We start from the raw sequence: 17,252 nt of genomic DNA on the forward strand, positions 1-17,252 counted from the left end.
AAGCGAAAACAGGTGCCAGCTCTTGTTTGCCAAGCTTCCTCTGGCGGTGAAGGCAGTCGGCAGCGGCTGTGAAAGCCAGTAACTGTAAGGCCCCGTAGGCGGCAAGATACCCCCGCCCCTCCACCCCTCCCCTCACTCCCCGCTCACACACACACACTCAACTCTTTTGCATCTGCTGAACAGAGGTTGAGCTCTAACGCCTCTAACGCAGCGTGCAGCCTACCTTGGGAGAGCGGCAGCAGTTGGGACATCTTCCCGCCTCTCGTCTCTAATGTGTCGACGGTGTTCTGACAACCCGGAGACACGTGAAGCCAGAAGCAGCTCACGTTCCCTTTCCGGTGCCGATACGCCGGTTTTGCTATGATTCATGGTGAAACGATAGAAACCGTGTGGCCATTCATATTGAAGAAGAAGTCAGAGTCAAAATTCTTGTAAACCACACCCCTCCTGCTCACAGGAAGCTGTATCTCAGAAAAAGAAAAGAACCCTAGCAGAGCAGAGGGGAGCGAGGGAGAGACAACGGAGATACAGAGATAAGTCAAGAGAACACAAACAGGTGAGGGAAAACAGATGGATACATGAGGCTGATAAAGAGAGAGGAAACAAAGAGAAGGCGGAACTGAGAGATTCAGCAGTGTCAGAAGAAGAAGACAAGAGAAGAAGATGGGCTTTGGTGGTTGACGCTTCGCCCCCCTGCTTCCTGACGGTGGGCCGTCGTGATATCTGAAGACCTGAGGTGAGACAACAGTCCTGCCGTTCTGTAAATGTGATCAGGAGTTGGTGAAAGCGGCGAGCTTTCAGTGTGTGAGAGAGAGAGAGAGAGGCTGCAACAGCTGGATGCCTTCAGCGTGGAGTCACGGCCCGCCGGGGGGGTCCTGAGTTTCTCCACCGTGAGGAATGTCTGTAATGCCAAGTGTGAGTGTGTTACTGCTGACCGGTGTCCGGGCGTCGGCGTCCGTGTGTGTGTGTGTGTGTGTGTGTGTGTGTGTGTGTGTGTGTGTGTGTGTGTGTGTGTGCTCTTCGGTAAGGCTTGCTGGGTGGTTGTTGTGGCGTGTGGCGCACACGTGGAGGGGCACCGGCATTTTGGGTGTTGAGACATGAGGCCAGATGTGTGTCGGGGTGGAAAAGCCCACAGACAGATGAATCACTGCAGATGATATGACCTCTTTCCACCGGAATGAACTGAAGTCATTGAACCTTAAGGTAGGACTGCTGTTATTCGCTCAATTTCATACTTTCTTCTCAGTTTAGCACCTTAAATCTCTTTATTCCAGCAGAATATCGATGGGGAATGTTGTTTAGCCACCTTCCATGCTGCCTCTGACAGGTTATATTTATTAATGTACCTGTATTTCCAGCCACACAGAGACAACATTGATCATTAAAGCTCGTCTAATAGGATATCTGCTGGCAATGAGAGAGAAATCCCTTCACCACAATACTACAGAGATCAGAACTGACTGGATCTTAAGCTCAGGCCTGACCGACAGTCTGCTGGGAGAGCTTTCTGACTGCTGAGAAGGAAAAGTGAGAGGAACTCTGAAATTTGTCAGGGGATACGCTGCTGAGTGAAGCAATGAACACTGAGCTACACATGTTTCCAGTTATCAGAGACAGTTTCCCATTTCATGGCGTAAACAGTTTCCTGTCACGATGATTTGCAAGTCAGAGAGTGAAGTTTAGATCAGAAAACCAGTAAGATCACATGAAGAACACAGCTGACGGGCCAAACCTGGTTTGTTTAAACCAGTAAAAAAAACACTGTCGATAATCAAAACAAGGAGAGGTGAAAGGTCGGATAACCGTCTCCAGGTCAGCTGTTTACACTTTACAGCAGCAGTTTATAACCAGCTGCTTCAAGTGATGCTCAGATGAGATCAAGCCGCCAACGCAGACGCCCAGATTGATAAAACTGGATTCCTCTGAAAATCTGATGTTTTGTCTGATGCCTGGAACCAAGGTGAACCTGAACCAACTGTCTGCATAAAGATCCCTCGATTTCTGTCAGCCATTTTTTAAACTCGCCTCATAATGAAACTGAAGAAGCTTTGAGGGAACACAGCGTAGAGATGATATGTAATGTCTAATATTCCCAATGACAGGGAATATGATAAACAGCAAGAAGAGAACGGGACCCAGAACAGATCCCTGCGGTGCCCCACAGATCAGCTTCCCTGTGTCGGACATTACATTTAGAGGAAGATCCTTCAGCTCAACAAGTCATTGAGCCTGTTAATAATACTGCAGTATCGACGGCAGAGAGGAGACCCAGTAGAACCAGAAGTGCTTCCTTCAGAAGCTAAATATGTTGAACTGCATTAATCTCGGCAAGACTGAACAGCAGAATCTATGTACAGTCAAGCTCCTCGGGCTCAGTAGGATGGAGAACATTCAGAAGGAGGTGTTTCCATTTGGACAAACAGGCTTTTCTGTCTGTGGAACTGCTTAAAGAAGACTCAGCCATGCAATCATGATTAATGTAATTCCCTATTCTATATAATGTCCTATTCTAAGGTGCATTATGTTGTTATATAATGTGCATAATTCAAAATTTGCATTGCCGCTGATGTTTTTGTTCGGAGCTCTGAGTGTTTTGCATTGCAGATTAACCACGGCCGAATATACGCTTTCCTGACCATCGTTCATTTTACTACATTAGAATTTGCATTCGTATGCTGATATTTCAGTGGGTTTACACTCCACTACTATAATTCATCATGGCGCATACCTGTAGTTTCTCTTGAGCCCGTTAAGTCATTTAGCAACATCTTGTCTCTCCTCCATGCGTCTGACCTGCTTCCATTAAATTGAAGAAAGAAAAAAATACTTACCACTGAGAGCTAAAGTTATCCCATGGTTCCCTAAAATGAGAAAGAAAAGAGAACTTCAATCCATCAAACAGAGCGTTAGTTTTTTCTTTATCTTGAACCGCCCTATTAGTCAGTTTACACCGAAATTCATCTGAGCTCCCTCAAGAAGACGAGCTCTGAAGAATGAAGGCCAGAGATCAACCAGGCTGTTTAGAGGGACTTTAGTCATCCGCTGAGTAAGAAATCACCTTATCTTAACTGTGGAAAAAATGATGTTTAGTATCATTGAAGGCACTGTTGTGTTTGTGCTGCTTTCATTCAGAGTATTTTTTTTTTTGCAAATAATCCAGGATTTCCATAAAAAAAAGTAGCATTTTTATTTCTATTTGTGTGGGAAATTGCAGGGATTGACAAAAAATGTTGGGGAAAGTTTGCAGAAATTCATAAAGTGAGTCATGAAACCACTCACTATGAACTCATCTGATATTACAAAGCAGTCTCTCAAATATAGCTTCTTATTCAGCATGAAAACACAGTGCTGATCATCTGTGAGACAAAAAAAACACACCCCGAGAGATCATTTCAGCACTAAAACATGTCAGCGTGACTATAACCTAATATATACACTCTTCTTGAAATAAGTCACACAGACCGGTGGATATTATTCTCGTTGTCCAAACTGAATTAAAGCTTAATGTTTCTGCTGCTATTCGATGTGAGAAACACCTGAAGAAAAGCTTCTGTTTCTGAGTGGGAAATATTTGGAAAGTAAAAGTGCGAACTTTCATGTTGAGATTCAGAAACTGATTTGGTCTTCTGCAGTTTCTTTTTGACGGTGGATGAAGATATTTTGACAAACTGTAATCCAGAAGAACAGGATCTGTCAGTATGTTCATAGTTTAAATAAAATGACCCGTAAAACTCATGATAATGAAGATTCTTGTGGCATTAAGTTTAAATTTAGTGTCAAAAGACATGAAATATTGATAGACTCTGAATTGAAGGTGAAATTACTCACAAGCAGCTCCCTTCATGCTACAGCGGCTCTTCTGCTCACAGATTTGCACAGATTTCTGAGCTGATATTAAAGGAAAGGATAAAACACTTCAAAGGCTTGTAAGTTCGACCTTTGAGTTTATATAAATCAAATCCTCTGCTCTGAAGTCTCATCCATAAAGAAGTGTTTATCTGCAACATCCACACAGCTGTTACTCATAACATATAATCTCTTCTTTTCTTTTAATACTTCAGATGAAACCTATCAAAATACCAAACCTCAGAGCGATTTTTCAACAAGTCAAAGTCATAATAAAACCCTTATAATGAAGTTTAAAACCTTATTCTGACCGAAGTCACTCATATTTTTATGTTTCTAGTGACTGAAAAAGCCTCTTAACTGGATAATTAATAGATTATTTTGATGCAAGTGATCACAACTGATTGAATGATGATTCAATGTGTTTTGCTTTGTTTTTCTTGCAAAACGTTAACCAGCTGTATAAGAGCTAATGCGCTCAAATTCATTTGAACTTTTTTTTGCAATTCAAATTTTATTGACTTTTCATTTTTATAACAAATAAACAGAAAAAAAGGGGTTTTGGAGGAAAAAAGAAGAAGAAGAGAGAAAACATTTGAACATTTTTTATTAATTGTTAAAGCTGTCAGTGTTAATCATGTTATTCATGATTAATTAATGTAGGGCCGCTAAAAGATATTGTTATTTTTAAATCGTGATTAATCACAGAGTTAGGGTTAGGGTGAGCAACTGGTTCAAAGAAAAGAAATGAGAAGAACTTAGAACTCAGACAGTTCTGAAGCTCATGTCTGCTGAGTGTCGGTTTTATTTCTCGTTTCATTTTACGGTCTTTGGTGGAACATTGCTTTTTTCATCCTGTGCAGTTCACGTGAATTATGAAGATTAGATTCTTCATTTGAAACTTAAAAATGTTCCAGATATCCTCCTGGTGCGTCGACGTTCTGGACTGTTCTGCTTGATAAGTGAAGTCCTCACGCTGCACCAGCGTTAGATCACCTGCTGTTATTTCAAGTAAGGATCATAGTAGGGTTGTTTTTCTGATGGCGCTGTTAATTCTGAAGTAGCATAAGACAGTGACTTGAAGTTGTTTCCTCCTCTATGTCCTGTTTCGACACCGTTAGAGAATCATGTTTAAGCTGTGTTTTTGAAGTAGATCAGTGTGTTTCCTATTTGAAAACTGTATTTGTTGTAGACATTGTGTTAAGTTAATCTGCATGACACTTTTTTCAAAGAAAATATATTAAAAAAAAAATCAAAAACGAAATGTTCATTTAATTCCCAATTAAGACACTCTGGTAAGAAATTATTTACATTATGGTCTTAAAACTGCCTTGAAATGCAAAATAACTGAATTTTAATCCTGCAATTCAAACCACAATTAACTATGGAATTTTTTCTTTTATTCACAATTTAAGAAATTAATCTTTTTGCAGCCCTATTTATTATATTTTGCAACAATGCATCAAACAGATTGACTGCAGGAAGGAAAAGACACTTCGGAGACCAAGAACAACGGCACCTTTCTTGAAGTTTATCGTTTAATCAATGTACAGTTGCTGAAATGCAGAATGTCATCAACCGCATCGACGCTTAAAACCATGAGTCACTATTGCAAAAATGTAGTTTTACTGCAGTCCACTGAATATGCAATATGTTAAAAAAGTATTTTCAACAACGCTGCTTCTACTTGTACTTAGGCATAATTGCTCCGCACTTTTCCCACTTTTGATAGTTTAGTCAAAGCTCGATAAGAAAGACAAAAAGCGGATCCCAGGCGACTTTTGAAACGACACACTGTCGAGTCGTCGGCGTGAGCAGCTGCAGAAAAGCCCCCGCACTCTGCTGCTCACACCGGTGGGTGTATCACACCTACGAGCAGGAAATTCTCTTCCAGAGATCACTGAGCGTTTCCATCCGACACCGACGTTCACGAGGCTTTAAGGTCACCGCGCAGCTTCTGAAGGCCTCACAGCCACGTCTCACTCTCTGCTGCGTGTCAGGAAGTGCATTGTGGGTGGAATCTGCTTTGTGTTTTTGTAAAGAAAAAGCCCCAGAAGAGCCGCTCCTTCTCACCTTGGTCGTGTTTGATGGGGTACTCTGGCTGCGCTCTGGTTTTGCACTCTTCACCGCTGAGGAGGCCTTTCACAGCGGACCCTCTGCGGGTCTTCCTGCCGAGTGGGAGAACGTTACAGCGGCTCCTCACTGGGTTTGCATTTTGACAGTAAAAACCACTGAGAGAGGCTGCGATCGCACACGGAGACGGCAGCCATCTGTGGCTGTGGCTAACAGGAACAAGTGTGTTTGCATCTGTGTGTGACTGTGTGTCGGTGCCAAGCTTCTGTGGAACTCAGATGTACGTCGACATGAAACAGTGGCTCAAAAGTAAAGAGATATGCCTTCTCTGTTGTTATAGCAGCCAATAGATCAGTAAAAGAAAAGGATATGAGCAATAAATAAATATGTAAAAACAGCAATAATGGTAAAATTACTAAAACATGAACTGAGATGTGGACAGTTCTGCTTGCTTCGACTGAATTTCACCCTCAGCTCTCTGGATCATCTTCAGCTCATTCTTCCTCAAACAATTTCTTCATCAAAGTTTCCATCAACAATTTACATTTGAAAAAAAAAAAACAGAACAGAATAGAGGAAATAACCATAAATGTCCACTGAGGAGGATATTTCTGATACCGGCAATGCTTAATGTGTTGTTAGGAGACTTGATAAATACATAAACAACATTTCAAGTCCAAATTTGCTCAGTTATAAATGATTCTGCCTTTACGGTTTATAGTTATTTTACATTTTTTGGTTTATTGATATTCTCTCTTCCCTCCCTCTCTCTAGCAGAATACCGGCTGTCTGGGGATCGATGGCGGCCTGAAGTGTCGTGAACATGACCTTTGACCTGCTGCAGAGAAGCAGAACGGACTCCTCGCCGGCGCTCAGCATGGACGGTGAAACCGAGCCGCCGACGGACGACCGGCAGCCTTGACGACCCAAACCGCCCTGACGAGTCCCCGACCCCGCGGCTGAAAATGAGCTGGACCAACCAAAGCTGCGAGAGCGCCGACGATCTGAAGACGTACCAGCATTATGTGTACGCGGTGCTGTACAGCGTGATCCTGGCGCCGGGCCTGCTGGGTAACGTCCTGGCGATCTGGGTGTTCAGGGTTTACATTAAAGAGACCAAGAAGGCGGTGGTGTTCATGATGAACCTGGCTGTGGCCGACCTGCTGCAGGTAAAGACACGCGGCGATCCGCTTCATCGGTCGTTTTTACCTGGAAGGTTTAACTTTAGCTCCGCCTCTCCTCAGGTTCTGTCCCTGCCGCTGCGGATCTACTACTACCTGAACAACACGTGGCCCTTCGGCCACCCCCTCTGCATGATCTGCTTCTACCTGAAGTACGTCAACATGTACGCCTCCATCTTCTTCCTGGTGTGCGTCAGCGTGCGGCGCTGCGAGCTCATCATGCGGCCGCTCAAGTACCAGGCGTCCCGGCGGAAGGGCGACCTGTACGTGTGCGTGCTGGGCTGGCTGCTGGTGTGCGTCAGCTGCCTGGCGTTCCCCCTGCTGAGGAGCCCGGGCTCCGCCGCCAGGGACGCCGGCTCCCCGCCCGAGCCGGTGTGCTTCTCGGAGCTGCCCCTCAGGGACGTCAGCCCGCCGGCGGTCTGGGCGCTGCTGCTCGTCGCGGAGCTGTTCGGCTTCGTCGTCCCCCTCGTCCTGGTGCTCGCCTGCACGTGCATGACGGCGGGGAGCCTCCGGCGGGCGACCGCCGAGCCCGTCCCGGACCAGGGGGAGAAGCGGCGGGCGCTGAGGATGGTGCTGGGCTGCGCCGCGGTGTTCTTCGTGTGCTTCGTGCCGTACCACGTCACCATGCCGCTGGACTTCCTGGTCAAAGCCAACGCGGTGGGCGACTGCGGCCTGAGGGCCCTGATCCTCCGCTGCCACCCCGTCACGCTCTGCCTGGCCAGCCTCAACTGCAGCCTCGACCCCCTCATGTACTACTTCACCACGGACGAGTTCAGGCGGCGGCTCAGCAAGCCGGAGATCCCGGAGGGCGTGACCTTCAACCGGCGGCTGTCCTGCATCACCGGGGAGCAGGAGGACTAGGCCCGACCGGCAGAGCGGCCTCCTCCGAGTAACTCACCAAAGACTCTTAATAATGTGAAGGTGTGGGACTGAAAATGTGACGTTTATTTTCTATTAAACTGAGAATGAAACCTGTTTTTCAAAAAGCGCTGGTGAAGAGTGTTCCTGATGTGAATCTGTGATAAGGCGCCGAAAGTGTGAGGTGCGACGATGACAAACACGGCCGGAAATGCTCTCTGGGTTAAGAAATGCAACTTTATTCAACAACAAAGTGAAGTTCAGTTCAGTAGTTGGACACAAGGTTTGTTCGTTTGTTTCTAATCTTCTAGTATTCGGTTAAAAAGCTGAGACAGAAACCCATCTTCACACACTTCTGTTGATTGTCATTCTGTACAGGCATCAAGTAGGAAATCACTAAAAAAACTGTTTCTTGGCAGGAGACCAACTATTTTTGAGATTTTCTTCAAAATCAAAGATTTACACAAACAAATTCACTCAGATAAGAACTTTTTGTGATAATTTAGAGGAAATAATGCTGTTTGAAAGCTCAGGAAACATGTAGTGTATCTACTGTGCTTATTGGAGCTGTCTCAGTCAGACGGTCTCACAAGTTAGAAAAAAAAGAAGTTAAATTAGATAACTGAGTCAAATTTATTGAAATTTCCCTTCGGCTCATTCAGTCCTTCCTCAGATCCTTCAAGCTGAAAGTCACGAATGAGGTTTCTACACAAACACAAGAAACTGGCCACAAAGGGTGCTGGACCACTAAAACCGTCACACACACACACACGACAGCAGGACAGCAGCAGGGCATCCTGGGAAACATCTGCTTCAGGTGGCGACTGAGAGCTCCGGGCTCGAGCGCGACGAGCACATAACATAACTCAACGCAACGCCGCCGCGTCCAACTGCAACAGGCGGTCGAGGCTGCTCTGAAAACCCCGGGAGGAGGGGCGACGGCAGGCGGACACAAGACGAGTCTACCATGAACAATGTCTCAGCATCACTAGAATATTCAGTAGACGACGAGCGACTCTCGTCTGGAAGCGACCGCATGTCGGAATACAGAAACATCAATTATATTATCGGGAAGACCGGCGGGAAGCTACGGCAAAAAAAAAAAAACAAAAACAAAAACAAAAAAAAAATACAAGAACCAAGGAAACCAAATGAATCTTAGTGCAGCAGAAGTTAGCGGGAAGCTCTAAGGGTTCAGTACGAGACCAGCGAGTCGAGTAAAGAGGAGGAAAGGGGGGCGGCTAGGCTGCGGCGCGGAAACTGAAAGTCACTGAACGCTAGATCTGAAGCAGAGGAAGCAGAAAACTGGAGTTTTGTACAAAAAAAGTTAACTTTCTGCTGAAAGTTGTCCCATCCTTCGCCCACTCCCACTCTCTCTCTCTCTCTCTCTCTCTCTCTCTCTCTCTCTCTCTGTCACTCAGCCACTCACTCTCTCTCTCACTCTCTCTGACTTCTGCTCACACGCTTCCCATCAGGCCTTGCAGATCTTGGTCTCCGTCACAAACTTGTTTTCGAAGTGATGGATGGTGAAGCAGTCGTCAGCCGAGCGCTTCTGGACGCCTCCGCCTGGGGAACACACACACATTCCCAAACGTTCCCGTGACTCCAATAATTAGAAATATGATCTCATTAAAGCAGTGGTGGGCCGTCGGGGCCTGCAAAGCCTTCTCTGCTGGCCTAAAAATTATCTGAATTACAGACTGATGTAAATTATATTTTTCCATAAATAATTAATAAATGATTCCAAATGGTATGTTCCAGTTCCTTTCATAGTTTTCCCGTGGTTGCGCTGCTTCCAGACATGTTTTTTTCATATTAAATCATTTAACCAATCAGATTTCAGGCATCATCTGTTGCTAGGGTCAAAGAAATCTTCCAGAGGCCTTCGCTATCCGTTCCTGATGGCGCAGTAAAGTAAAGTAAAGTGAAGCGTCAAACAGACAGTTGCTTCAACCAATCAGACAGTTGCTTCAACCAATCAGATTTCGAGTTGGCGACTCAGCGCCTTCTAGCTTCTAACAACAGCATATCCAGGCCCTCTGATTTACATTCACCAAGAGATACAGTAGGGGGCGGTATGCACCTAAGTTGTTGGTCGCCTACCTCAATTATTCCAAAGAAGAAGAAGAAGAAGACCTGAAGAGAAATAAAACTTATGCCAGAAATACCACAGGGCAGCTGGACTTTCAGCCCTGGCTTTATGGAACTGAAACGCACGGATAATCTATATGACAGAGCAATTTAACTCTTTTTGAGGAAGGAAAGGAGGATGGATTTTGTTTTCAAATAATCGGGATTTTGGTGAGTAAAATTCCTAAATAATATTGCTGTTTTATTAAGTTGTTGATGCTCATTGTATGTGCACAGATGTAGTAGGAGAATTGTGCACTTCAGCAAAGGCATTTATTCTGGCTGCACAAGTATCTATCTGCTGTGCAACAATTCTTTATGTGCATATCTGCATAATAACATTTTTTTTTGTAGACAAAATAGTTATTGAGAGGTGGATTGGTTCAGGCGGATCTGTTCTGAAGGCCTTAGTGTGAAATGCACGGTCCGCCACTGCATTAAAGAAATTACAGCGTTTTTCAGTCTCAGCGGTGACGGATAAACCGAGCAGGTGAAGTGAATAAATGATTATAAATCGTATCATCTTTTGAATTCAGCAGCAGTATTCATATCGTATTCTAATCGTGACGGCAACAGGATCAAAAATTAAACATCGCATTGATGTTGTTCCTGGAGGATTCCGGTCGTACCTGGAAGGCTGCTGCGGCGCTGCATCCGGTACGTTTCCTTCCCGTCGCAGAGTCGGCGAATGTAGAAGCCCAGAGGCTTGATATCGTCGATGCGCTCCGTCACCACCAGGTCCTCGTGCACCAGGTAGCTGCGGTACGAGTCAGACTGGAGGAAAGAAAGAGAGGAGAGATGAAGACTGAGACTGCAAAGTCATCGCAGCGCGTCTTCAAACCCATTTCTATATTTAAACCAGAGGAGGAAAGCAGATCAGTGACCGTATCAGCAGCAGAGCGCAGAAACGAGTGGGAAGGACTGTGTGTGATCGATGAATCATCCTCAAAGTTCTGTATCCTGTCGAACTGTTTCTCTCCCTCGCTGAGGAATACGCTGTTCGCATAAACCCAAAACCAAACCAAACGCTACGAACCGGTCACAGCGGACGGCTCAGAGAAAACACGTTTTTCTTCAAAAGAAATGGTCTGACCTTCATCTTCTCTCACCGAATCTCTGCAAAGATTTCTAAGACTCAACTACAACAAAAGGATAGTTTTACCGTCTGTCCTCAGCATGTCTCCCTGCCGCTGCACTCCGGCACTTTCACACTGATTTAAATGTAATCCGATGATCCAAAGCGCGTTTTATTACCGAGAGTAAACCGATCCTTTATGAGGTTTCAACAGCAGGCCTCCCTGTCAGGTAACAGGATATTTATATGTGTTGTGTGGTCAACATGTGTGTGAGCGGTGAGACAAGCGGACATGTGGACGTTTACATGTTGTCTTACTTTGGGAGACGCCTTCCAGTAAATATGACCGAGTCCAGGAGACCTGGCTCACCTGAGAGGCTTTCTACCTTTACAGACCGTAGAATACGGGGTTTCTAGAGAGGGTGGCGGTGCGAGAGGCGAGGCGCCCCCCGCTGGCCGGGACCCACCATGAGCTGGGAGAAGAGGTCGATCAGGTCCTGGGGGAGCAGCACCACCGAGGTGTTCAGAGGGATGACGAAGCAGGTCCTCAGGGTCAGGTCCAGGTAGGCCGTCAGCTTCTGCTCTCACACACACACACACACACACACACACACACACACACACACACACACACACACACACACACACACACACACACACACACAGAGCGAGGCGTGTTACAGATCTGCAGGATGGATCAGGAGGAGGAGAGCTCTGATGGCGAGCGGCTCGTCACCCTGTTGAAGTCGTGGAGGATGTAGGCGGGGTCTCCGGCCCTGAAGCGGGGAGGCGGGACGCTGATGACCGCCATGCTGTCGGAGATCTCCACCTCCTCCTCCACCCGCGGCAGATAGTAGGGCTGACTCTCCCCGCTGGCCGACATGTCTCCGAACTCCATGGCGCCATGATACAGCCTCTGCGAGCGGCCGACAGCGAGAAGATGAACACACACACGGCGGATCAGCACGTCTCACACGGCCGGCCGGCCGGCGGAAAACTAATGATCTGAAGGTCACTGGCAGCGTTTCGTAACGATGAAATGCAAATCCAGTTTAGTTAGTTACATTTTAACCTGAAGCTTTGTGAGGAGAAAGAAGGAGAAGAGAAAAAAACCCACATGTGGCCCGACTGGCACGAACACGCAAATAACTACTGACTGTCAACACAGTCTGTATCTGTTTGCTGATGGATGGTGAATAAAGACGGCTGCTTCAGAACAGATTCCAACGGTCAGACTGGACGGGAGGGAAGGCTGGCACTGACCCATATCAGTGACAATATGTCGGGAATCCCCCAACAGGGCCCCGCTGTGTAATTGCTAGAAGGGGGCCGACCAGAGACACGTGGGCCAAACCACTGATACCTGCAGCACAAATAGAAACTTCTTACTTTGAATCAACCCGTGAATCACTCTGATGGATCTTCTTGCTTTGCACGTTCTGCCTGCACGTTCAGACCTTCGCAGAGCGTCTTCCTCTGTTTCAGAGGGGTCTGAAGGGGCCCAGTTGCGCCTCTGCTGTTGTTGAGGCCTCAGACGTGTCGGGAGAAGTCACACCACACAGTTTGTGGTTTTTCGGTTTCTCTGTTCCAGTTTTAGAAAAGCGAGCGCTCAGCGGCTCGGCGCTGACGAAGCACGTGCTGAATTTGGGTAGAGTTTTCTCCGCCGCGGCAGGAGTTTCAGTGCGATGCAGGGCGGCTGGCAAAGAGGAGGAGCTTATCCACAAGTTGACGGCATTAACCGGGAAAGAGACGGCGTCACTTCCTGGTGTCTTCAGATGGCACTTCTGCTTCAGATCGCAGAACGCTGTCATGTTCAGCGCCTTGGTTTTGATGACTGAGCACCGCTTTAGAAATATGGAAAACATGACTGCGTGTAAGTCACGTGCCTTTATGAGCAGGGGAGGGGTGCTTCTTTATGAATAAGAGATCAAACTGTTTTGCACATAAAAACTGATTTTGTACCAATGGCAGCAGCAACAGTAGAAGAAATGGAATTGTCCTGAATTTTTAAAATGTTACACAGTAATTCAGTTAGAAAGGTTCAAAAGCACTGAAAACAGACCTAATCTCATCTTGTATCTTGTTATTAGTGCAGCGTATGCAGGTAATTGTACGTGTGTTCAGTGGTTTGAAGACAGTTTTCAGTCTTCATGTGAGGAAACAAAGAGGATTAAAGTTAAATATCCACACTGAGAGTCGTGAGATTAATCCCCTCGTCATTAGATTTGAATCGAGAAGGCATTCTGGACGGACGTATCGGTACAAAATGTCAGAGAGACAACACAGCAAAGTGCCGTTCGGTAAAGTCTGCACACTTTCTGAGCACAGAGGCGAGAGCGAGTCAGCACTCGTGTTTCCCATCGAGGCAGAAGCGTTTTCCTCAGCAGTCACGACCAGCCTTGATGATTTCAGACGTAAACATCCACTCATCCATCCATCTTTACACTTCCAGATGGTCAGAAATGACTTTTTTGCAGACTCTGTCTTCCTGCTGTTGACTGTAATTTTACTTTTTCATATCAATTTAACTGAAATATAGGAAAATTACAGTGAAAGATTTTAAACTGTCTGATTTAAATTTGCTGAAACTCATCAAAAATATATATAGTTTCACATCTTATACATTTTTACTACATGATATAAATGTAACCCAGGATTTTTTATATCTGTGTGTTCTGATAATAACTATAGTAAAGTGATGTATAGGTTCAATTTATCCAAGTTCCAAACCGTCAAAGTGATATTTGGGAATGTAGATTTAGGTCACGTGGATCTTTTGTCTCAATGTAAAAATCATTCTTTCTCCAGTATGTATTTTGAGGAAACTCCTCTAACGTTTGTGCCAATAACACAAAAAAGACATGATTTGAGATGTAATAACCTATTTAAATGCAGTTAATGAGTCATCACTGTGATCTATGAGTACAGAAGTTCTCGACCTTTGTACTGTTTACTTTGGCTCCCAATAACAAAAGTTACAGACAGTGCAGAACATTACAGAGAAGACAAACTGACAAACAGAAACCTGAAGCCCCCAGAAAGAATTGTTTTTTGTGTGAAATGTGTTCATCACAATGTCAACACTCTGTGAGCTGTGGGAACTCCTCCTTTTCCCGTGAAGGCTTCAGACCTCAGCCTGGGGACCAATGTTTTGGTGGTCCCTATGAAGTGTGTGTGTGTGTGTGTGTGTGTTTATTACACGTGCACACACTGACCTTGGGGGTGAAGTATCGATAGAGGCATGCTCCCCCCACGATGAGCCCGCTGAGGATGAAGGCGATGCCGAGCAGGGTGAGCAGGCAGCGACCTGTGGAGCCCTCCGAGCCCACCGGAGCAGAGGCCAGCTCAGGGTCCTGGACACACACACACACACACACACACACACACACACACACACACACACACACACACACACACACACACACCACCATCAGCACCGACAATCCGTCATGGCACGAGCACATTCAAACACTGAGCTTAGATTTCCTGTAATCCCAGAGTGTGTATTTGTGAGTGTGGGTGTGAGTGTGTGTTTATGTGTGTGTGTCCTCTGCAGGACAGCTGTGCAGAGGATGATGGCTGCTCCTGCGTCAGGTGCAACACACCTCCATCCATTGAAAAAAAACAAAATATATAAAATTGCATGTCCAAACACATCACATTGCAATGGAACGTGCACATGTCCGAGGCCGGCGGCGCCAGCTGCGGGCTCGTGTCCGGTGCTGCGGGCCTGTTGTGTGGAGAAGCGGCGGCGGCGGCGGACACCGGGACGCGCAGTCCTCTCACCTTCACGGCGGCCGGCGCCTCCTTCCCCAGCGCCTTCTGCGCCACGGCGGAGTTAAAGGCGATCTTCACCATGCTGGATGGACGAGGAGGAGGAAAACACTCCCTCGGGTCAGGTTTCAGGCAGGCGGAGAGGAGGATGCGGGGCTGTCGGTGCGGGACTGCAGGCTGCTCCGGCGCTTCTCCGCAGCTCCGCGCTGTGACGCACTTTGCAGCCTCGGCTTTGTGCAGCGCTTCCGGTGGCGGCGGGGGGATTAGGGGGTCCTGCGCACCGGCAACAAAAACACCGCCGCAGCTTGGACATAAACACACGCACGCAGCCACGCACGCATCCGGAGCGTCGTTTACATTAAGACGGGCGGTATTTCGGGGTTATCTCTGGACATTGGGGACATTTGCTGCCGCTTGTTGCGGCGGTTTTCTGTGGCTTTGCTGCCATCTCGTGGCCGCAGGTGGAACAGGCGCATTGTTTCCCAGGCCCGTCAGGAAACGTGTGCTTCCTCCGGTCAGGCTGGGCGCGAGCAGAGAAGGAAACGCGGGAAGAGGGGCGAACCCAAACAAGCAAATACATCAAATAAATATCAGTAAATAAATATAGCACGCCTGGGTTCTGAGGCTTTATTCTTAAACTTTCCCTTTATTTCATTTATATATGCGCACATTAACACAACACTCTAAAGACGCAACTATCTGCACTTGCATTTCGAGTCTGCAGCTCAGGACATGAAGGGAGTCACTCTGCGCTGTAATGTAATAAAAATCATATTCTGAGTGTATAATGTCTCTTATTCATGTCTGCGAATGTTCCACTCTGTAAACGGACTCTGTAAATATAGTCCCTCCTGCAACTGCCGGTGTGTCTGCCCGCTCACACAACGCGCACACGCACACACGCAGGCACGTACGCACGCACAGTGTGCGTCTGACACACATCCTCAGGCCTCCGCGTGCGCCTGAGGCCTGTGGTGGTCCTCCACTTCCTCTGCTTTCACTCTCGTGCACCTATGGGTAAATAAACAGTGCAGCTCTGCACCGCTGCTCTTTAATTCCACACACCTCGGTGGCATCTCTCCAGCTCCGCTCGGCTCTGCAACTGTACCACATGCATCTCACAAACACACGCGCACACACACTCACACACACACGCATTAAACGCCCTCTGCGAGGCTATGATATTTCCTCTGTTAAACAGACAGATTGGACCGGTAATCACCACTGAAAGGTACATAAACAGAGCAGCTGATTTCTGTACCCGACTCCCCCTCAACACCGACTCTGCCTGAAAATCCTAAGTGGTCCTGAAGGCTTGTTTATGGGCTCGTCTTACGCTGTGTTTGATCTGAGCGCTTGCCCACACATGCATGCGTGGACACACGCACGCACACACACGCTGAGAGGAGGAGGGAGGGCCGGCATTAGCAGTAATAGCTGGGATGATAAACAAAAGACTTAGATTTAATCCCGGGGGCTTCTCAGCATCACACACAACAGAGGGAGTGAGGAAGGGGACCGCTGCTCTCTGGTTCCAGGAGGAAACAAGGGATGATTGAGGAGGAGGAGGGCGGCGTATGCAGCAGGTGGGGGGTGAAACGGAGTGATTTGAGGGGGAGAGAGTGAAGTGATGACTGGGGAAAATACAGAAAGCCAGTCAGTGGGAGAGGCAGAGCAATCTGCAGGCTCTGATGCTTGAGTGAGTTTTCCGAGGAGCTGATTAACGGCAGATTAAAGCTGCCGTCCATCCAGTTTAAAGTCTCAGACTTTATTCTGTGGCCCCGGAGCTGAAAAGAGCAGAAACACACACACACACACACACACAGAAAACAGACTCCCATGGTGGTGCACATGCAGGCAAAGTGAGTGATCGGAGCTTCGATGCCAGCGTTTTCCTGTGGTATAATGAAAGCAATGAAAAATACTTATGTGCACACACACAAATGCAACAGCCTGCAACGTCAGCAAACTGTGAAAGTCTTCAGGAGCAGAGCGGAGCCTCATAAACACTTCAATGCATGACATCAGTTTGTCCCAAGCCAACAAATATGAACACATCCAGAGGCACGGCTGGGAGATTTGTCATCAATTTCAATAGCAGACATGTGAAACCGCAAGTGACAAATGACTGCGTCCCTTCCTGCAGCTCCACACTGGGCACACAACACACACACACACACACAGAACAGAGACTGTCATGGTAACAGCTGGCCGCAGAGCCGCGCTGAACCGAGGAAGTTCGACACTGCTCAGAGCCTCATAACGTCACTGACGTGTCTTCATGTGGATCCGCCATAATCACCATGCGGCGGCGG

The 17,252-nt window shown here is 46.9% G+C and overlaps 2 protein-coding genes across 4 annotated transcripts; one reads left to right on the forward strand and one right to left on the reverse strand.

Moving 5' to 3' along the window:
- The first annotated feature begins 342 nt into the window (after window positions 1-342).
- On the forward strand, window positions 343-8,674 carry gpr174 (G protein-coupled receptor 174). Of its 3 annotated transcripts, none has more exons than XM_030108182.1 (3): window positions 343-736; window positions 6,694-7,088; window positions 7,164-8,674. In XM_030108182.1, exons 2-3 carry the CDS (start codon window positions 6,885-6,887, stop codon window positions 7,959-7,961), a joined length of 1,002 nt encoding a protein of 333 aa, XP_029964042.1. In that variant the 5' UTR covers window positions 343-736; window positions 6,694-6,884; the 3' UTR covers window positions 7,962-8,674. The 3 variants fall into 3 exon arrangements, with proteins under 3 accessions (XP_029964042.1, XP_029964049.1, XP_029964057.1); XM_030108189.1 differs by having other exon boundaries at window positions 6,697-7,088; XM_030108197.1 differs by lacking the exon at window positions 343-736 and adding an exon at window positions 1,046-1,203.
- Window positions 8,675-9,274: 600 nt separating this feature from the next.
- On the reverse strand, window positions 9,275-15,193 carry LOC115400377 (integral membrane protein 2A). Its single transcript, XM_030108210.1, has 6 exons — window positions 14,950-15,193; window positions 14,379-14,516; window positions 11,900-12,079; window positions 11,631-11,741; window positions 10,718-10,862; window positions 9,275-9,524 (listed from the first exon to the last, which is right to left on the reverse strand). Exons 1-6 carry the CDS (start codon window positions 15,019-15,021, stop codon window positions 9,430-9,432), a joined length of 741 nt encoding a protein of 246 aa, XP_029964070.1. The 5' UTR covers window positions 15,022-15,193; the 3' UTR covers window positions 9,275-9,429.
- Window positions 15,194-17,252: the final 2,059 nt, after the last annotated feature.

This window comes from Salarias fasciatus, chromosome 2, assembly GCF_902148845.1.
Source record: "Salarias fasciatus chromosome 2, fSalaFa1.1, whole genome shotgun sequence".
NCBI lineage: Eukaryota > Metazoa > Chordata > Actinopteri > Blenniiformes > Blenniidae > Salarias > Salarias fasciatus.